Below are 21,363 nucleotides of genomic sequence, written 5' to 3' on the forward strand. Positions count from 1 at the left end.
GGAGAATTGCTTATTTGGGTCTTCTGCCCATTTTTGGATTGGGTTGTTTGTTTTTTTTTTCTTATTAAGTTATATAAGCTGTTTATATATTCTGGAAATTAAACCCTTGTCAGTCTCATCTTTTGCAAATATTTTCTCCCATTCTGTAGGTTGTCTTTTTGTTTTGCTTATGGTTTCTTTTGCTGTGCAAAAGCTTGTAAGTTTAATTAGGCCCTGTGTGTTTATTTTTGCTTTTATTTCTATTGCTTGGGTAGCCTGCCCTAAGGAGAACATTGCTGAGATGTATGTCAGATAATGTTTTGTCTCTATTTTCTTCTAAGAGGTTTATAGTGTCTTGTCTTATGTTTAAGTCTTTAAGCCATTTTGAGTTTATTTTTGTATATGGTGTGAGGGGTATTCTGACGTCATTGATTTACATGTAGCTGTCCAGCTGTCCAAACACTGCTTGCTGAAGAGACTCTTTACTCCATTGTATGTTCTTGCCTCTTTTGTCAAAGATTAATTGACCAAAAGTTTGTGGGTTTATTTTGGGACTCTATTCTGTCCCATTGATCCATATTTCAGTTTCTGTACCAGTACCATGCTCTTTTGATTACTGTAGCTCTGTAGTAGTTTGAAGTCTGGGAGGGTTATTCCTCCAGCTTCATTCTTTTTCTCCAGTATTACTTTGGCAATTGTGGGTCTTTTGTGATTCCATATAAATTTTAGGGTTATTTCTTCTAGTTCTGTGAAAAATGTCCTGGGTAGTTTGATAGGGATTGCATTAAATCTGTAGATTGCTTTGGATACTATGGCTATTTTAACTGTCTTACTATTTCAGCTTATTCTTAATTTTGACTTGCTAATGGCTCCTCAGCTCTACCTCATGTTCTTCCTCTGCCAGTTCTTTCAACTCCCTCTGCCTATAGTCTAATTCTTTCTACATGTTTGGAAATATTTCCATATTTCTGCTTAGAGTCTGATTCTTTCCATATTTCTGAAACTATTTCTAAATTTCTACCTGCAATCAGATTCTTCCCTTAGTTCTAAATTTTTGAAAATGAAATTCTGACTCATCTTATCCCTGTTTGGCTAGAGCTTTTTGTGCCAGACCCTTTCATAGGCTGCCAGTAGCATATGGGATGGCTTCCTATGCTTCAGATGTCCACCCTTGTCCCAGTCAACTGTGAACTGGGATCAAAGGACAGAGTTAATGAGATAAAGAATGAATGTCTGAACCTGATCCCCCAGCAAGAGCAGAGTAGGCCAATCTCCCTAAGAATAGGCAGTGCATGTTGGCAGACACCATGATATATGTATTTATCAAGGGTGACAGTTAACCTGAAAATATTGCTAATTGGGAAAGCAGGGCTAATGTAAAATAAGCAAATAATTGTATATATGTTATATTTCTACAACAAATTTCTTGTTACAGAAGCAGCATTTATTAATTACAAGAACATTTGAAAATACAGAGAACCAAAAAGAAGAAAAGAAAATATTTCCAGTCCCCACCAGCCACAATTTTCTGTTGTTTGTTTGTTAAATGCTCAGTGTGTAAGGAAGAACCAAAAGTACTATAGAAGTTCAGAAAACCAAGAGATAACTATGAGTATAAGAGAAGTGGGTGATAAACATGGAGCAGGAAGAATCTGAGCTAGGCCATGGTGTATACTGAGAATTTCAGCTACAGAGGACAGAGCATTCTAATAGGGGTGTAATAGAAAAGGGCACATCAGAGAGAGGTCTGGGCCATAGATAAAACTTTGAGAAGGTTTAAGACTGGCAAAGTGTATGCCTACTATGGTCTATGATTTAGAGAAACAAGCACTCTCCCCTATTGATAGGAATGTAAATTGGCAAAATCTTTTTGGTAGGGGAAGTTGGAAAGAAATATTAAAATTTAAAGTATGCTGACCCTTTGATCTAACACTTTCATTTCTAGGAATTAATTACACAGATATATTCATGTAAGTATGCAAAGATAGATATACAGAGATTTTGTGTAAGATTGTAATTATTCTTTCCTCGAAAATTTAGAACATACTACTGTGGTCATCTGGGTCTGGAGTTTTATTTATTGGAAGTGTTTTGAGGATTCTTCAGTTTCTTTAATGGTTATAGGTCTGGTTAGATTATAAATGTTATTATTCTACAAATTTATCCAGGATTTTAAGTTTTTGGTGGGAAGCTTAATTTAGAAACCTGGCCTGCTGCATATTACAGCAACATTGAGTTAAAATCAGTACAACTTTGAGTTCAAATTCACATTTTAAAAAATGCTTTTTTAGTTTTTAATACTGAATGGTTAGTGCTGAATGAAAAGGTTTCTTATTTATTACTAACATTATACACTTTATTTTCTAGCTACATCAACTACCACCACCACCACTAACACCACCACCACTACCACCACAACCACCAGTGACTTTACCTTCAATCTAAAACCAGTGACATCAACTGGGATTAGTAACACTGTTCCAGTCGGTATTACTCCTGTACCTTTTACTTCGACTGTTGAGTAAGCCTGTTTATTTGAAAATTTGTTAGAGTTTCATTTATTTATCATATGCAGGTATAATTTGCTTCTATATCTTTAGAATGGTGTTTGAAAGTTAAGTAAATGACTCAGAGTCGAAGGCACAGTTAGAGAAAGGATTTCTGTTGTTTAGGATGTTGAACAACTAAAAGGATGTCTTTGTCTTCTGAATACCATTATAATACAACTATTACTATTGCTAATAATAGACAGTATTTACTGTGTAATTATTGTATGTTTAGCAATATGACAGTGCATCATGTCATTTAGTGCTCACAATAACCTTATGAGGTAGGTAATTTTTTTGTTCTCATTTTATTGATGAAGAAGCTGGAGTACTTAGAGATTTTATAATCTGTCTTTGGTCACACACTTGGTAATGGTCGAGCCAGGATTAAAATTCAGACATTCGAGCCCTGGAGCCTGTATTCTTACAGTCTATGCCATGTTCCTCTCTAATTATTTGATTTTTTTAGATAAAAGATAACTTCTATAAATCACTCAGCATAAAGCTTAATCCAGAATATGAACTCAGAAAATATAAGCTTCAATCATACATTTTTTCTTTTTTTAATTGAAGTATAGTTGATTTATAATGTTGTGTTAGTCTCTGGTGTACAGCACAGTGATTCAGTTATACACATACATATATATATATATTCTTTTTCATATTCTTTTTCTTTATAGGCTATTACAAGCTATTGAATGTAGTTCCCTATGCTATACAGTAGGACCTTGTTGTTTATCTGTTTTGTATATAGTAGTTTGTATCCGCTAATCCCAAACTGCTAATTTATATTTGTTTTCTTAATTAAACTTTTTATTTTGAGATAATTGTAGATTCACATTTACTTCTAAGAAATAATACAGAAAACCTTGTGTGTCCTTAACCTAGTTTCCCTCAATAACAACATCTTGTAATACTATAGTACAATATCACATCCAGGATATTGACATTGATACAGTCAAGATATAGAACAGTTTTGTCATACGAGGATCCCTCTTGGTGCCCTTTTACATCCACATTCACCACCCTCCTCTCCTTTCCCTGAACCTGGGCAACAATTACTGTGTTCTCCATTCCTATAATCTTGACATTTAAAGAAATGTTAAACAAATAGAGTCATACAGTATGTGATTTTGGGGACTGTTTTTTTCGCTGGATATAATTACTTGAGATAAAGTTGTCACATACATCAATCCTTTTTCCTTTTTATTTATGATTAATATTTCATGGTATTGTGGATGCACCATCATTTGTTTAACCATTCACCTATTGATGGACATCAAGGTTGTTTCTAGTTTTTAGCTATTATGAATGAAGCTGCTATGAACATTTGTGTACAGGTGTTTGGTGAACAGAAGTCTCATTTCTCTGGGATAAATGCCCAGGTGTGCAATTGCTAGGTGGTATGGTAGTTGCAAGTTTATTTTTTTAGAAAACTGCCACATTCTTTTCCAGAGTGGCTGTGCCATTTTGCATGCTCAGCAGCAATGTATGAGACATCCAGCTTGTCCACATTATTGTCAGGATTTGGTATTGTCACTAGTTTTCATTTTATCCCTTCTCATAGATGTGCAGTGATATCTCATTGTGGTTTTAATTTGCATTTCCCTCATGACAAATGATGTTGAGCATCTTTTCATGTGTTTATCTGTCATCTGAGTAATTCTCTTTGGTAAAGTGTCTGTTCATGTCTTTTGTCCATTTTCTACTTGAATTTTTTTTTGTTTTGTTTTGTTTTTTTTTTTTTTACTAAGCTTTTGAGAGGTCTGTGTATTCTACATACCTGCCCTTTGGCAGATATGTGGTTTATGAACATTTTCTCTAACTTGATAATTTGTCTTTTCACCTTTTAAACAGGGTATTTCACCAAATAAAACTTCTAATTGATGAAGTTAATTTATCAATTTTTCCTTTAATAAATTGTGCTTTTAGTGTCAATTTTAAGAACTCTTTGCCTAACCTTAGGCCTCAAAGATTTTCTCCTAATTTTTTTCTAAAAGTTTTATAGTTTTATGTTTTACATTTAAGGTTGTGATCCATTTTGAGTTAATTTTTGTATAAGGTGTGAGTTTTAGATTGAGGTTCATTTTTTTGTCTATGGATGTCCAATTTTTTCAGCATCATTATTTGAAAGGCTACATTCCTCCATTGAATGGCTTTTTCACCTTTATCAAAAATTAATTGGACATATTTGTGTCAAATGTTTTTTCTACCTGAATTGATATGGTCTTTTAAGATTTTCTTCTTTAGCTTCATGATATGATGAATTATATTGATTTATTTTCAAACGTTGAACCAGCCTTGCATATATGCAATAAATCCCACTTGGTCATGATGTACAATTTTTTATACATTTTTTGATTCAGTGTGCTAGTATTTTGTTTGTGGGCTTTTGTATCTAAATTCATGAAAGATATTGGTCTGTAGTTTTGTTTTCTTTCTTTTTTTTTTAAAATTCTGTCTTTGCTTTTGATATCTGGATGATACTAGCCTTATAAGATGATCTTGGAAGTAGTTCCTTCTGTTTTATAGAAGAAATTTTATAAAATTTGTGTTAATTCATTAAATGCTTGGCAGAATTCTCTAGTGAAAACTCTGGACTGGATATTTCTTTTTAAGGAGATTTTAAATTATAAATCAATTTCTGTGATGGTTCTAGGACTATTCAAGTATTATGTTGGGAGAGTCTGGGTCCTATTTAAATCTGCTTTGTTTATCAGACAACCCTTTTGTTAAGGTATAGCACAAGAGTTAGGTGCATTTGTATGTTCAACTTCCCACTGGACCCTAACCACACCACTTCAGCAAAAGTGGAGCACTGACTTACACATTATGACTGATGTGGAAGTTCACTTTTTCCCTCTGCCCTGCTGACTCATCCCCCATGAAAGTGGGCATTGCATTACACCACTTCATTGCTTCTAGTGGGGATAAGCTCAGTTCCCAGAAGTTCCCTAGAACAAAAGAAAGTGGGGGACTAACTCATATTTCTTAGTTGCTGCAGGGTAGAGAAAGAAGTTTAGCTTCCTATTGGGCCCAACCGACACAGAGGAGGGAGGAAGTAAGATGTCAACTACTCTACCTCATATCACTTCATTCAGCCTCATTGCTACTGGATTGGTATAGAAGCTTAGCTCACTATTGGGTCCCACTAACACAGGCTCAAGGAGAAGGAGGACAGAGTGCTGACTCACCCTGCTTTGCCCTGCCTCAGTTAGTCTTGGTTTTTCCAGTGGGTATGGAAGTTAAGTTCTCCACTGAGCCTTGCTGACACCAGGGGTGGTGTGGAGTCTTAGCCCAAGTTATATTACCTTGTTCAGTCTCAATGATTCCGGGTGGGTATATAGGTTCAGCTCTCCATTGGCCACTGCTGACACTGAAGACAAGAGGTGAAGTCTAATGGCAACCAACCCTGTCTCATTCTGCCTTCTTAAGTCTTGTTGCTGCTGGGTAGGGACTTAGGTTCAGCTTATCTTTGGACCTCACCAACACTAACCTGGCAGGGGAATTGGAACACTGCCTGCCTCTGTTGGGCTAGGAACTGATGATTACCTCCCTACCCAGTCCTGCTGACACTGCCCCAGAAGAGGAATCAGAGCACTTCCTGGTTCTGCCAGTCCTGGGATAGAAAATAAGCTACCTTCTCAGCCTATTTGATACCACTTGGTAGAACAGAGTTCCGCTCAGTTCTGCCCAGTAGGGGATAGCAGATCAGCTGCCTACTCTGTTTCATGGATACTGCTTAGATAGGGAATGGATCACTTTGACTAAGAGCTCAGGGGAGAGGGAATCCTCTTTGGCCACACACTCACCCAGAGTGGAGCTTCCAACATGAGGGAGAAGGAAGGGAGCAGGTTGTGACACAGACTTTAGCTGTTCTTACTGAGATTTAGTAGATTTCTTAATAAATCTTTCTTTATTTGCTGTATTCCTTTAGGATAATTTCCAGAGACTGGTTGTTTTTAAAATAATCTTTACCAGTTATGGTGGTTTTGTTGGGGAGCAGGTTTGCGAAACTCCTCATGTGCTATTTTCTTCTTTAAGTCCTCCTGTGTTATGCTTTTAAAAAATATGATCATACTTTTGAAAGTATGACCATATGATCATACTGTATCCTTTTTTTTTAAGTGCAATTGTAACTCCGGTGATGACATATGGTCAGCTGGATGCTCTGGTAAACAACTGGAGCCTTGAGTTAGAGGATCAAGAGAAACACTTTCTTCACCAGGCCACTCAGATCAATGCTTGGGACCATATATTGATTGAAAATGGTGAGAAGGTAAGAAGATATTCTCAGTAATCTACCTGTATTGTACAAGTATTTTCAGATGAACACAAGAGAATAGACTTGTGTGTTGTGGTTAATTTTCTCTTCCAGTATTGGTGATAAACTTAAAAACATTTTCCTTAGGTAATAAGTAACATGAATTAGGAACTCTTTCATATTTGAAATGTATATGAGAAAATAAATATTGCTTTAAAATTATAATATAAATTCAAAATTTACATAATTGTATTCTTATCTTCCTTTATAGATTACTGCTTTACATGGAGAAGTAGAAAAAGTGAAACTGAATCAGAAAAGGTAGAACTATAGATTCCCTAGATTGAAAGATTAAAAATCCATTTCTTTGTCCGGTTGTTTTTCCTTATAATAGTTTATTGACTGTAAACTATATTTTGTCACTCCAGATTCATTTCATCAGCCCTTTTATTGACTTGTTTTTTTCAGACTGGAACAAGAATTGAATTTTATCCTTTCACAGCAGAAGGAACTAGAAGATCTCTTGATCCCTTTAGAGGGATCTGTAAAGGGCGAAAGTGGGTCTGCTTATCCACAGCATACAGATGAGGAGCATGAGAGGACGTAAGTAACTGAATAAAGATCGAGGAATGGGGCAGAATTTAGCTACTAAAAAAGGAGGAAAATGGAATTGAAAGGCAGGGAATAAAAACTGGTAGAAAAGCGCAAGTTCTGGTAGTTGCCATTCATCAACTTACTTATTTTCTGTTTATCTTTTCAGGATACTTGAAAATGAAGTAATCATTCTGGCAATTTTGTTTGATAGCATTTTGTACACTGTTGTTAATCTCAAGCGTATACAAGACCACTGTAAAGTTTTCATCTTTGTCAAGTTTGTTCTTAAATTAGAAATACAAATTTTATGTGTGTGTTGTCATGATATTGTGGAATATTTATGGTCTCCTATTTATATTGACTGTTTTAAACCTAATGTTCATGCAGTTGCTTCAGTGATAAATCCATTTGCTATTTTAAAGGCGATTTGTTAATCTAGGGGTAAACTGCATGGCTTTCAAAAATTGAATGATTTCATTAATGTCTTGGGCTGAGTATATTTTATTTGTGTGTTACTCAGTCTTTACCTTCAGTTGATACATTGCCAGTGTTCCCACAGTAACTTTATCTCTTTGGAATTGAGATTTGGTAATCAGGCGAAAAGATTAAATGTTAGGAGAACTTGAATGAATGTGCTGCATAAACTAGACTGAGACTAAATCTGACTCATTTTATCAATGGCTTATTAGTGCATCAAGACTAAGCTTATTTTTAAAAGGCTGGCAAGTTGATTTTTTTGTAGGTGCATTAAATGTAGTAAGTACAGCTAATCTATACAGACCCTAGTTCTGTTTCTGCTTTTATATTTCAGTCTTTTTGATTCTTTTTTTTTCTTTGCATTGCTTATTCTATTCATTCTATCATTTTTTGGAAACACAGAGTTTTCGGCCATGAGATCCTAACTGTAGTTTGAAGAAATAATTGAAACATTAGTTCCTTTCCAATTGCTTCTAGGTAATCAGATTTATATTGTCTTGGAATCTTTACTAGAATTTTCAACCATCTAGGCAACCAATTACCTATAGGTACTTTGGGACAGAAAGGCAGTAGGTAGTTATCGATAAACCTAATTGAATTGTTTAATCTTTATAGACATTATGATTGAAAAACTCTGGTCACTTTAATTCTCTTAATCATATTCATTGACTCGGTTAAGAGAGGGAAAGTGTGTGTGAATAGTTTGGTGGAAATCTTGACAATTTAACCAACTAATGAATTTGTTGTGAACTTAGCAGATTTATCTGTCTTTGATTATTGTGAATCTCATTTCTCAAAATGGCTTTTGTTGAATGATAAAATATATTTATCTAAGGTTTTACTCTGAAAATGTATGTATTCAAAATTATTGAAGAGATCCCAACATTTATTGAATATTGCTAAACACCAAATAACTTCTCATATATCTAAGTGACCTATGGACTTAATTTTGATACCTGAAAAGAGTTTCTTTGCTGAAGAGCTTCCCAAAAAGTTATCCAAAGGATAACTAGGTGACTGTAAAAATGGCAAGGTGGATAAAAGCCTTCACCTATGGAGTCTTATTAGAATATGGTAATAATCAGCTTGTGAATGCTACATCCATAAAAATGTACTGTTAGTCATAACTGAGACCCACTGAGAAGGTAGAATTGGGGCAAATCCAGTTGACAGTATCATTCTTTGTATGTCAGTAACAATACATAGTGGAGGGAACATTTCTTGGTAATCCCTTTATTTTACCTGCCTTTTCAGTTACAATGTAGCAGAAAATATAGATGCTCAGCTGAAACGAATGGCCCAAGATTTCAAGGACATTATCGAGCACCTGAATACATTTGGAAATCCTGCTGACCCTACTGACCCGGTGTGTAAACTGCTTTTTATCTATTTAGACAATCAAAATTTAGTAGGAAATTAGTATTCTGTGGTTCCTTTAGCTTATCACCTTTTCCTGTCCTCTATAGTGCTCCTTACCTGTCTCCAGAGATAGGAAGCTTTTGGGTGTAGTTAGTGGGGCAGGAAATATTTAGGAGCAGAAAAGGTTGTGAGTTTTTTTGGGATTATCCCCAAGTGGAAAAGACAAATTACTTTTCTCCCAATTTTCAGGGTTTTCTCTCTGTTCTTCCCGTAAGTATGTCCCTGTTCTGATTTGTTCACTTACTCATTAGCTACTTTGTTCTTCCTTTTACATATTAATCTACATATTCATATAATTGTGTGTGTTTATATATGTGTGTGTATATATATATATGTTTGAGTCTGTTAGGTATATCTAGGCAATCCTTAATTTATGATTAGGTTGTATCTTAAAAGTTTGATAAGTCAACTACTTGAGACTTAAAATATATTTTTCCGTTAAAAGTTTGTTAAATATGGTTATTAGGTTTCCACCTGCCTTATTAGAGAGCTGAGATGTTTTGAATTAATTTGGTGGTAAGAAAGGATTGTTTTTCTTTTCCTTTATCTATACTCTAATTAAAGGGCTTATTTCCTCTACTTTTCCCTATTACCTTAGCAGCCAAATGGAGTCCTCCTTTTCCCCACTCCTACCCCATGGCAGTAATGGTAAGAGGAATCTCCCATTGTGGGAGCTCCCATTGTATTTTGTGTCAGTTGATTATAATTAGGAGTGGGGCCAGGATCTGGGTAGGTAGGGATGAATGACATACATGATTATTCTTTAGGAATCTCTTCGTCCAACTATATATGGGCAGTTCTTTATCTACATACGTATTACTAGCTATTTTAATTATAAAGAGAGCATGGTATAGTTGAGAAAATATTAGAGTTTTATTTAAGTCACTTAATCTCTGGGACTTGGCTCCTTCTTTTGCAGAATGTCAAGGGTGGGTGAACTAAATGACCTTGAAATCCACTTCAGCTATTAAAATTATGCCATTGTCTACTTTGGGAGAATCTAAAGTTGAACAAAGACAAATATAAATTAGTCTGGGATTATACATGCTCCCATCTTCCTTCATCCAACATCCTTCACGCAGATGTTCAAGAGTTAACAATATAGATTTTCTTTTTAATGAAATATTAGATCACTACTGTGATCTAATTTAAAAAAAAATTTAAAATTGTTTTGTTGTCCTAGAATTATTGATGCATAGATAAATGCATGCAGATTTAGACATGAAACAGAGCTGATGCCTAGTCTCTGTGTTAATATAAGAGATGTGTTCTGAGCAGAGTAAGTAAAAGGAGACTAATCCTATCCTTATCCTTTTTCTCTACTTAGCCTTGGATTGTTTTGTTTTAATAGTGGGGAGCAAATGATTTGAGTCTTTTATTTTTCATTTTTCTTGGCAAGGGTGATTGAGATGTTTAAGATGAGTGAATTAAAGGATAATTGCTTCTTGATAGCAGAACAAAAGAAGCAAGAGATCAGCAACAGTTCATTTCTTTTCTCAGAGAGCATAAATCATTGGACAGGAAGCAGAGAAAACATTTGCCGAACAATAATATTCTTGTAGATAATTAATTAATTGTTAATGTGGTCCATACACCAGGGTAGAAAAATAGCCAGTGTGTTCAGCAGTATTCATGATGCTAGGATTTACCTGTTTATTTGTACCATTTTTGAAGGGAGATAGGAAAGACCACCTAATATATGAAGTTTATATTAAGCAAGTCCATATTATAGTGTATGATATTCAGGCACATATTTTTACAAAAATTCATTGTTACTACTACAAATTATATTTCTAGTTGTTATATTAGAATACACTAAATTTGCTGTCTTATTGCAATCTATTCTTTTAAGTGTGGTAACGTTTTCATTTCTTCTTGTTTTTAATATCCTGGACTTTGCTAGAATATTTGTCAAAAGTGTTCTAAAACTTTTTAAAGGTTTAGTATTTTTTAATAGAAAGTTAATACACATCCTTATTCAATGTGTCCAGTTTGGAGAATATGGAAATATGTAAAGAAAATTAATTCACCTGGGTTACCAGTACTCTGCTATTGTTAGTATTATTATTATATTAATGTATTTCTTTCAAGTCTTTTTGCAATACTGGTAAAAATGTTTATTTTCTTTTAAATGGCATTGAAACATACCTATATAGTTTTTGAGGCTGTCTTCATTTAATATTCTTTCATGGTATTTTTCCAACTTTTAACCATTCTTTGAAAATACAGTTTTAATGACTCTAATATTTCATTAGAGGTGACTTTACCATAATATATTTAATAATTTTTTATTGATGAAGATATTGTTTCCAATTTTTTACCATTATAAAGTTAACCTGTAATGACTAGTTATGTTTAGATTTCATTCTTTCATCTGGATAGATTTCTAGAAGTAGAATATACTGAGTTAAAAGGTATGAATATTTTAAGACTTTGGTATATATTGCAAAAATTTCCATTTTGAAGGGCTGGGCCAAATTATATTACCATAGGCTATATATAAATGTACCTGTTTTCCTCACACACTTGACAACTGAGTATTACCATTTATTAAAATTGCTGATTTGGAAATCTTGCCATTTGTGCAACATGGATGGGCCTTGAGGGCATTATGCGAAGTAAAATAAATTAGACAGAGAAAGACAAAATTGTGTGATCTAACTAATATACGGAATTTATAAACAGAAACAAAAACTAAACCAAGCTCGCAGATACACAGACCAGATTGGTGATTGCCAGAGGTAGGAGGTGGGCAAAATGGCTGAAGAGGGTCAAGGTACAAACTTCTAGTTATAAAATAAATATGGCATGATGGCTATAATTAATAATACTGTATTGCATATTTGAAAGTTGCTAAGAGAATAGATTATAAAAGTCCTCATCTCAAGAGAAAGATTTTTTTGGTAACTGTATGGTAGATGGATGTTAACTAGACTTAATGTGGTGATCATTTGACAACATATACATATACCAAATCACTGTGTTATACATTTGAAACTATGTTATATATGTCTATTATATCTCAGTTAAAAAAACCATTGATTTGATTGTCAAAAGGTAAAATTTTTAAATTTTATATGAATTTCTCATCTCATCAAATGTCTCTTAATGTTCTTTACTTATTTTTGTACTATAGAAGCCGGTTTTTTATTGAATTGTAGGAATCGAATTCTTGACAGTTACAAAATAATTAGATTGAACTAAATAATATATAGATGTAATGAGCATTACAAATATGAAATAGCAAAAAAACCCCACACAATTAATATTTAGCACATTCTCAGTTCATTTCTTACCAGAAGAAATGAAAACAACTCTTTAATTTCAGGTTTTTATTTTTATTTTTTGTTTACCATATCAGAATAATCATAATTTAACATTTTTATCTTGTGTGTTTTTAGCTCCAGCAGATCTGCAAAATTCTGAATGTTCAAGCGGACTCTCTGCAGTGGATTAATCAGACTTCAGGTGGGAGTTAATTTGTACACATAATTTTCTGTATTGTAAGTAGAAAATGTGATACAAGTCAGGTTTTGTGCACCATGACCATACTCAAATAAGAGCTCAATTGTAGGGGTGTTTTTTAACTTATGGTATGTCTGTATTAATTCTAACAAACTGTAATTGCTTGTTTTTATAAAAGGAAACACAGGAAGGATAAACTAGAAACTAATCAAAATAGGGGATGTATAGGAATAGGGTGGAGGAGATAGGGATAGAAATAGGACTTTTCTGAGTATACCTTTTTACACAGTTTTGACTTTGGACCGTATAAGTGTCTAAATTCTCAAAAATAAAGGGAAGGAAGACAAATGCTAAAACTGAATACAAGTTGAAATCAAAGATACCTGTGTAACTAATTTATAACATAATCATGCAATTCATGATGGTGCATCCTTGCTAGGTTGTAATCTTAATGATAACAAGAACTACAAAGAAATCATAAGCTTTCTTAATAAGTTTATTGTTAGTTTCAGAATTACAATATACTGTATATTATATATACACATGGAATAATAATATTACTACCATTATATATATATAGTACAAAGCAAATGCACAAGTATATTAGTGATAATAGAAACCAAGATTTTCATTGAAAGATAAGAGAAAGTATTTTTCTTTCCTTCCATTATATTTATATTATAAATATGAATTGTAAATATCAGTATAAATTCCTGTTTCCCTTGTTCTGTACGTGGAAAGGGCCAAGAAGCAATGACACACACCCTGATAGAAGTGAGCACATCTAACACCTGATCTTGGTTTCTAAATACCACTCCCGCTAAAAGGAACCAAGGCTTCTTGGAGGCCTTCTGGTCTCAGGGCTCAGGCAGGGAGAGTACAGGGTGAGTTTGGCACTTTTTGTGCCAGAAAACAAAGATTGTTTGAAGACTAATGAGATTATATCAAGATACAAGATTGTGCTTTAATGGGCTTCTAGTGGCCAAATTAGGTTTCAACATCAAAAAGAATAATGACAGTGGTGGATTATAATACAGTGAGGGAGAAAAAACTCATGTGTTTGCAGTGATACTCCAGAGAGAGAGAGAGATGGGAGGTGCTGGGAAAAGTCTTTATAGAAGCAGGCCAGCTAATAATTGTAGAAGGAATGATAGAATTAGAGAACCACCATTAAAAAACATTTTCAACAGAACATTTTTTTTATGCTTACCTGATCTTGAATACCTTGCCTCCGTTATAAAATATTTCAACTGTCAGTTATCTCTTGGCAGAAAAAATATTCTAGCAGAAAATGGACCAAATATAGACTGCAAGTTACTGAGCTATTTTTTAAAGTTTTATTTAGGTATAATTTATATCACATAGATTTCACTAATTTTAATTGTACAATTTAATGACAAAGTCATCATTTTGAAGCCCCAGCTTAATGATTGATTCAGGCAAGGGTCATCAAGGAATGCTAAAACCGTGGAGTCTAAGATTGTTGAGGAACAGGATATTTACATTGTCTCAAAAATATTACTCCACAGATTACTTAAAAATTACAAAGGAGAAAATGTGCGTAAATTTACAACAGAGCTATCTGACAAGTACCACTTTAATCAAGTAATCAAATTTAATATCACCAATAGTGGAATAACTTGACACTGTGTGCCTCTTGATCTGACATAAGAAGAAGTGCACAATATCCCTTATGTATGTATTCTTATGAAAAATGTTTAACCTGAATCTAATAAGAAAATAAGCAGAAATTCTACATGTGAGACATTTTGAAAGATAATGTTGTAGTATTCTTACCAGAAATGTTTAACTGAATCAAATCACAAGAAAATAATTAGACAGTCTATGTGTTAGACATTCTGAAAGATAATTGGCTTGGACTCTTGAAAAAGTCAGTCATGGGAAACAAAAAATTTAAAACAAAAAAATTACGGGGATTGTCATAGAAGAAAGGAAACATAATAATCAAGTCTACCATGTTAACTTTGATTAGATACTCAATCAAAATAAAGAAGACATTATTTAGAACAATTGGGGAAATTGAATATGGGCTATACATTAAATATTAAGGAATTTTTTTATTTTCCTATGTGTGTTGTAGTTACATAGGAAAATATTTTTATCCTTAGAAGCTGCATGCTATAATATTTAGGGAAGTGTCAGGTCTGTAGTTTTATTTCAACTGATTCAACCAAAACCATTTGTGAAGAGAAAAAGATTGGAGCAATTTGTGGCAAAATGGTAATAGTGGGTTAATTAGGAAAGGGGTATACAAGTTTGTGGTTTTTACTATTCTCTCATATTTTCTATTGATTTAAAATAAAAATTGGTGGGAAGTAATTTTTACAGACTTTTGCCTAAATATAGAGTATAATGAGACCTCAGTAACTAAGACAAATGGGGGCTGGTAGCCAGAGTTACTGTTTTTAATGATGTACTATGAAAATAATATAAATCTGGTTATTTGGCTTTATAGATTTTGCATTCTCGACATTAATAGAGGTCATCAACCATCAATTCTTCTGCTTCTCCCTTCCAAACATGTCTATATCATCATCATCCATCTTTACTTCCTTCTCTCCTGTGTTAGAAGAAAGAAATGTCCTATTCCTTTCTAATCTGTGTTTTGAATCATCATAGGGAGATTAATCCTTTGCTGCTTTAGTACTAATTATGTGATGGAGAGAGAGTTCTGAGTCAGATAGAATGGATTCAAGTCAAGGTATTATCACTTAATAGTTGTGTGACCTTAATTGTTACTTAATCTCTCTGAGTCTGTATCCTCATTTTAAAAATGAGGAATAATACTTACCTTTTAGGGCTTCTGTAAAGATTAAAAGAAGCAACATTATACTTTTCCTTGAGCAGTGCCTGTCCTGTGATTGGTGGTCAGTAAATGATAGCAGCAGAACTGGTTGTCAGAGTTTACAGTATATAGGAGCTGAGGTGGGGAGAATTGACAAGAAAGGTCATGTGGTACAAATGGTAGCCATTAAATTAGGTCTAGAGAAGACAGTTCCAGGTAGATTATCTTTGAAAACCACTTACTTAGAGAAGTTGTAAGAACAGCTGAGATGTGAGAGAATGAACATCAGTGGCTGGAAGATACTGAGGAATGAGTTTATACAAGGTTTGACTCAGTTGTCTTACTGTCTGTTGCATATTTTCCTACAATGAGCAATGCTTCTTCTGTGGAGTTGGGGGGATGTCAAAATGTAATTAAGTAAAGAAAGATTATAGTGAATTTTTTTTTTCTCTTGGCTGGGATCCTCTTTGTCATAAGTGAAAACTCAAGGCTCTCAGCCAGTGTTTTCCTACTAATAAATTAAGGTTGTTAGTGCTACAAAGAACTTACTTTATGCTATAAATGAAGAAACTGTGGTTCAGAGAGGTTAAATGACTTCCCTAAGAATACACAGTTCATTAGTGGCAGAGTTAGGACCAGAATCCAAATTTCCTGATTACCAGAACAGTATTCTTTCTACTGGTGTGCTCTTAAAACAATTATAATGTAGGCATCACTCGATATAAAAACAAATCTTAATCATGTACCTAACAGTAGAGGACATGGATTGTCAGAGTATGATAATGGTAGTACTTGGGTAGAATGTAAGTTCTAGGTGCCTAGGTCAAGTTCTCAGTCAACACAGGATAAAAAAGAGTGAGACAATGGAGAGTAATTATTACTGGGAGTTACTTTTCTGCTAAAAACTCAGTTGAGCACAAGAGGCAATGAGAACTCATAGAGGTTCTCAAATGAGACAAGAGAGGCCGTGATAATAGAAAGAAACCCTGGTCATTCTTGATACTGTGGGCTCCTTTTTGCTGTTCCCACCCAAGGAACCTTTTCCTTTTCCTATCAGAAAATGACATGATCAAGTAATGGAGAGTGGCAGGATTTAATTATCCTGAGAGGTTTTTTGTTATTGTTGGTTTATTTTGCTTTTTAATAGTTAATGGGATCGTGTCTGCTGAAATGGTCTGACGAGAAGTTTTAAGGTTAAACTTCTCAATAAGTCTAGTTGTTTACATCCAAATAATAGTGAGAGAAAAGCTAATAATGCATGTGTTATTTTAACAATAGAAATAATGTAATTTTTTTACTAAAGGAAATACATAACTAAGGTTTTTTTAAAAAATGATTTTAAGTAGGGGAGGATATAGCTCAAGTGGTAGAGCACATGCTTAGCATACCAAGGTCCTGGGTTCAATCCCCAATACCTCCTCTGAAAATAAATAAGTAAACCTAATTATATCCCCCCCAAAAATACATAAATTTTTTAAAAATAAAAAAATGATTTTAAAGTCAAAATCTATTTTAAAGGGGTTCTGGGAAATATTTTTATGGTTTGATATCTTTAATGACAGTACAGTTTTTTCTGCCATAAAACATAATTAATGCTAATAGGATCATATATTTAACTTAAAAATTAGCTTATCTTTAAATGTGACTTGAAAATCATACATTACTCTTTAAATATGTTAAAATATTACACTGTCCAATTAACTTTTTAATATCCATGAGTAAATAGAGAACCAGGCCCCTTTCTTCCTCTAACCTACATAGAACTGACTGTGATGGAACCAAGCTAGAAAGGATCAGAGATAAGTTTAAGAGTATTGAATGAGGAGGTGTCTGAACTGGTGTTGACCAGTGTTCAAATTTGATATTTATCCATTGTTTAATATTATATATGCCTCTTTTCCTCATGATTAGTATAAATAATTGAGAGTTAATAATAACTACGATCAAATACCAGTTCCCTCTCTTGTCTTTCCCTTTGTACAAATTTACAGCATTATTTTGAGGTTGGCTTCATGGCAATGCTGCAGTCACACATCTGTCTTCTCAGTTGGCAGTCATGGAAACTGCAGCAACTCCAGCTCTGCTGGGACCACTTATGACAGAGTTGGCAATCAATCTGAACCAATTTATTATTCATTTTAAATATATGGAACTAATTCTTTTAGGAGAGGGAGGTAGGGGAGAAGGATAGGCGTTTTTTGTTTTTTCATATACCAAACCTTGTTATGTCTGTTAATATTTATCAAATACTGTAATAAAGGGATGGGCAGTGGAAAATCTTTTACTTGTCATTTAAAAGTTCTTTGAGTATTTTCATGGCACTTTGCTTCTTTCATGAAGTGTCCCAGAGCTTCATGGCTAAAATATATTTCATCTGTAATCACTGCAGTCTTTTATGAGTTAGAACCCCATAATCATTTAATGATGGCTCACAACATTTAGACTATTATTGGTAGAAAGAGAAGAATCCTTAGAGTAACTAAAAATACCATAAGGAATTTTGTGATATTTCTACAAGATAGTCCTATTAGCACTGTTCTATGAACACCTTGTTTATTTATTTTTGACATAAAGCATTCTTAGTCATCTAGCATGATGCCTCTAACTCTTGCATAAAATGCCTTCAGGATCATCTTAGAGAAACAGCTTTTTGCGATATGTCAATCATCCTTCATTTTTACCCAGTGTTAATATTTATTGTTTGAGGGATTATTTTAAATTAGATTTTTCAGGGCTGGGTATGTTTTTATCTTTTAAAAAAAACTTGAGATATATTTGACATATAACATTATATTGGTTTCAGGTATACAACACAACAATTTGATACTTGTATACATTGCCAAATGATCACCACAATAAGTCTGGTTAACATCCGTCACCTTACATAATTACCCCCCAATTTTTTTTCTTGTGATGAGAACTTTTAAGATCTACTCTCTTAGCAACTTTCAAAGATGCAATACAGTATTATTAACTATAGTCACCATGCTGTGTTTTTTTTTAAGAAGCTTTGGTCCAGATAACAAATGCTTTAAAATGTTTTTACTAGTTACTTTCAGCCCTCTCATATCTCAAGAGTATCAAATGCTGAGATGCCAAAAGATGCTTTTGAATTCCAATTAAAGTGTTGTCTTCCTATTTCATCTTCTACACTAGAATGTGATTTACTAATCGAGGTGATTTCTTTTACCTCCTCTTTTTCTGAAACCCTTTGGGAAATCTTGGTGACATTGGTTGATCAATGAGGTCATCTCTTGTGTTCTGGAGTATGATGTTCCACTTCAGATACTTGAGAGGAGAATGCTCCTGATCTGCCAGAGATGTGGCAACAACACAAAGACTCACTTTAAGGGTCTTTTAAGCTCAATAGAGACAGGTACTTACTTGCTTCCTCTCATTTCAGTTAATTGAACGGTACTTTATGTCTTTCCATTGTTTAATGAGCTACCTGCTCATCTCTGCTCCCCTTTACAGACAAGATAGATTTATTGTCACATCATCATTCCTTGATTCTAAACAATTTCTTGTAGGTTAGATTAGAGTGCTAAGATTAAAAATGATCAAGTCTTCAGTTTCTGTTAGGAGAGAGTGTGCGATGGTTAACATTCTCAGAGCGCCTCTTCCAAAACTTCCTTTCTATATGTAAATCCAGATTTGAAATACACTCAATACATCTGCAAAATTAGATTTCTCACTAATCCTACTTATGTACATTTTGTGCCCAAGTGAATTTCCTCAAGCTGGAGAGCCTCCCCAGATGAATTATATGTAACATGATTTAAATCACTCCCAAATAGCAGAATTTATATTGTTTGTGAGACACACAGATTTTTCTCCAAAGCAATTTTCTTCCTGTTAGTGACTAAAAACTATAAATATGCTGGAGCCTTGCTATAATGCTGTTTTGGGGCCCATGCTCTATGGCCACCTCATAGATAAAGTGGCCTGATAGTATTTCACCAATGAAATGTCCCCAGTTGGGTCTCAGATAGGCATGCCTTATTTTGAGCACTTCAGTGTTTGAAGGGACAACAAATAGTGTTATCCTGTGGTGCCAGTTATTAGCTCAGCCTAGTACTTTTCATTTAAAATTTTCATAGCATCTGACAAACAGATACACTGTAATAGGAAAAGCATTCTTTGATGGGAGTCTGAAGATAGGAGTCCTAATAACAGTTTTCATTAGTTTTGGCCTTTAGGAAGCCGCTGAACCTTCTTGAGTTTTTAGTTATTCTCTTTATCCTAGGATATTGTGGGAATCAAATAAGGTAATATGCATAGGCATTTTGAAAACTCTGGTGCTGTATAATGGAATGTGTTCTTTTAGATGCAAGTCAAAACCACAGAGTAGTTGTAACTCTACATACAAAGCACCTACTATGTGCCAAGGTGCCATGTTAATCAGTGTAGGAGGCATAAATATCAATCAATGACATGCACCTCTGCCTTGAATAGGTTCAAAGTGTAGGCATAGGGGGCAGTAAAGAAAAGAGAAACCTAATCTTTAGTTGATTTCCTAGAAGGGGTAGAATTAGAAATGAGACTTGAATAGTGAGTAACATTTCAACAGATGACTGAGGACCACTTAACATGTAATAATTCTATTACCTTATCCCCCTCCCTGCCTCTACCTCTAAGAATCAGGATAATCTTTACCATCTTTTCTTTTTATTCAATTCCTTAAAATGTATTTTTAAATTAATTTTGTGTGAACAGTAGTGCTATATACAGAGTGTCTTGGCATCACCACCTTAATGTATCAGCAGTGAGACCAGGAAGAGAATTCTCATGGCAGAGGTGAGAGCTTTGTACGTCTTTAGAAACACTTTTCTTCCCATCAAACCATAGTTAGCACTAAGAATTCAGGTATATTTATTCTGAGTGTTTCTTTATTTTTAATAAACTGGGAATCTCCTTAAAAGTACCTATGACAAGTGAGAAGATAGTGTTTTCTTTCCCTCCCTCCCTCCTTCCCCCCTCTTCCTCTTTCTACCTTCTTCTCCCTTTTTCTTTGAATGAAAAATAAACCTTAATTAGGTTAAGCTCCTGAGATTTCAAGGTTGCTTTTAAACAGCAGCCTAACCTAATATGGAAGTATATACTACAGTAACTAAAACCTTAAAATGTGGCTTTGGCTTAGCAGGCATGCAGCAATGAGGAAACCCATATTGAAAGCTAAAAAGATGGCCATTAAGCAGTGAGAATATATTTGTTAAAACTATTGCCTTACATAAATTTGGGGTCATATTATATGCCTACTGAGCAGGCACTTCTAGAAGAAATTGGGAATCAAAATCTTATTTATATGTGTTAGTGTTTTACACTAATTGAAATTTTTACTGAGGTAATTGTGGATTCACATGTAGTTGTAAGAAATAATGTAGGTCCTGAAGAAATACTATAGAGGCCCTGTTTATTCTTTACCTAGCCTTCCCCGGTGGTAACATCTTACAAAACTATAGTACAGTAAACAACCAGGATATTAACATCAATTCAATCTAACTAGCTTGTTCAGATTTCCCCAGTTTACTTGTGTGTATATATATGTGTATATCTGTGTGTGTGTGTGTGTTTAGTCATATACACTTTTATCACATGTGTAGGTTTGTATATCCATAGTCAAAATACAGAGCAATTCCATTACCACAAGGATTCCTCATATTCCCCTTTTATTGCCACATCCATCTCCCTTTTACCACATCCCCCTACTCCCTGCCCCCTAATTCTTGACAATCACTGATCTGTACTCCCTTTCTAAATTTTGTCATTTCAGAATTCTGTATAAATGGAATAATATAGCATGTAACCCTTTG

At 34.0% G+C, this 21,363-nt stretch overlaps 1 protein-coding gene across 3 annotated transcripts in view; it reads left to right on the forward strand.

Moving 5' to 3' along the window:
- The window catches only part of NUP62CL (nucleoporin 62 C-terminal like), a 79,308-nt gene that overhangs the window by 47,359 nt on the left and 10,586 nt on the right, over positions 1-21,363 (forward strand). For all 3 annotated transcript variants that reach the window (XM_074359150.1, XM_074359151.1, XM_074359152.1), the window contains 6 exons: positions 2,347-2,500; positions 6,654-6,804; positions 7,061-7,110; positions 7,258-7,392; positions 9,115-9,226; positions 12,681-12,747. In XM_074359150.1, the coding sequence (XP_074215251.1) occupies positions 2,347-2,500; positions 6,654-6,804; positions 7,061-7,110; positions 7,258-7,392; positions 9,115-9,226; positions 12,681-12,747 (669 nt within the window). The remainder of the gene's footprint in view (positions 1-2,346; positions 2,501-6,653; positions 6,805-7,060; positions 7,111-7,257; positions 7,393-9,114; positions 9,227-12,680; positions 12,748-21,363) is intronic.

Source organism: Camelus bactrianus, chromosome X, assembly GCF_048773025.1.
Source record: "Camelus bactrianus isolate YW-2024 breed Bactrian camel chromosome X, ASM4877302v1, whole genome shotgun sequence".
Taxonomy (NCBI): domain Eukaryota; kingdom Metazoa; phylum Chordata; class Mammalia; order Artiodactyla; family Camelidae; genus Camelus; species Camelus bactrianus.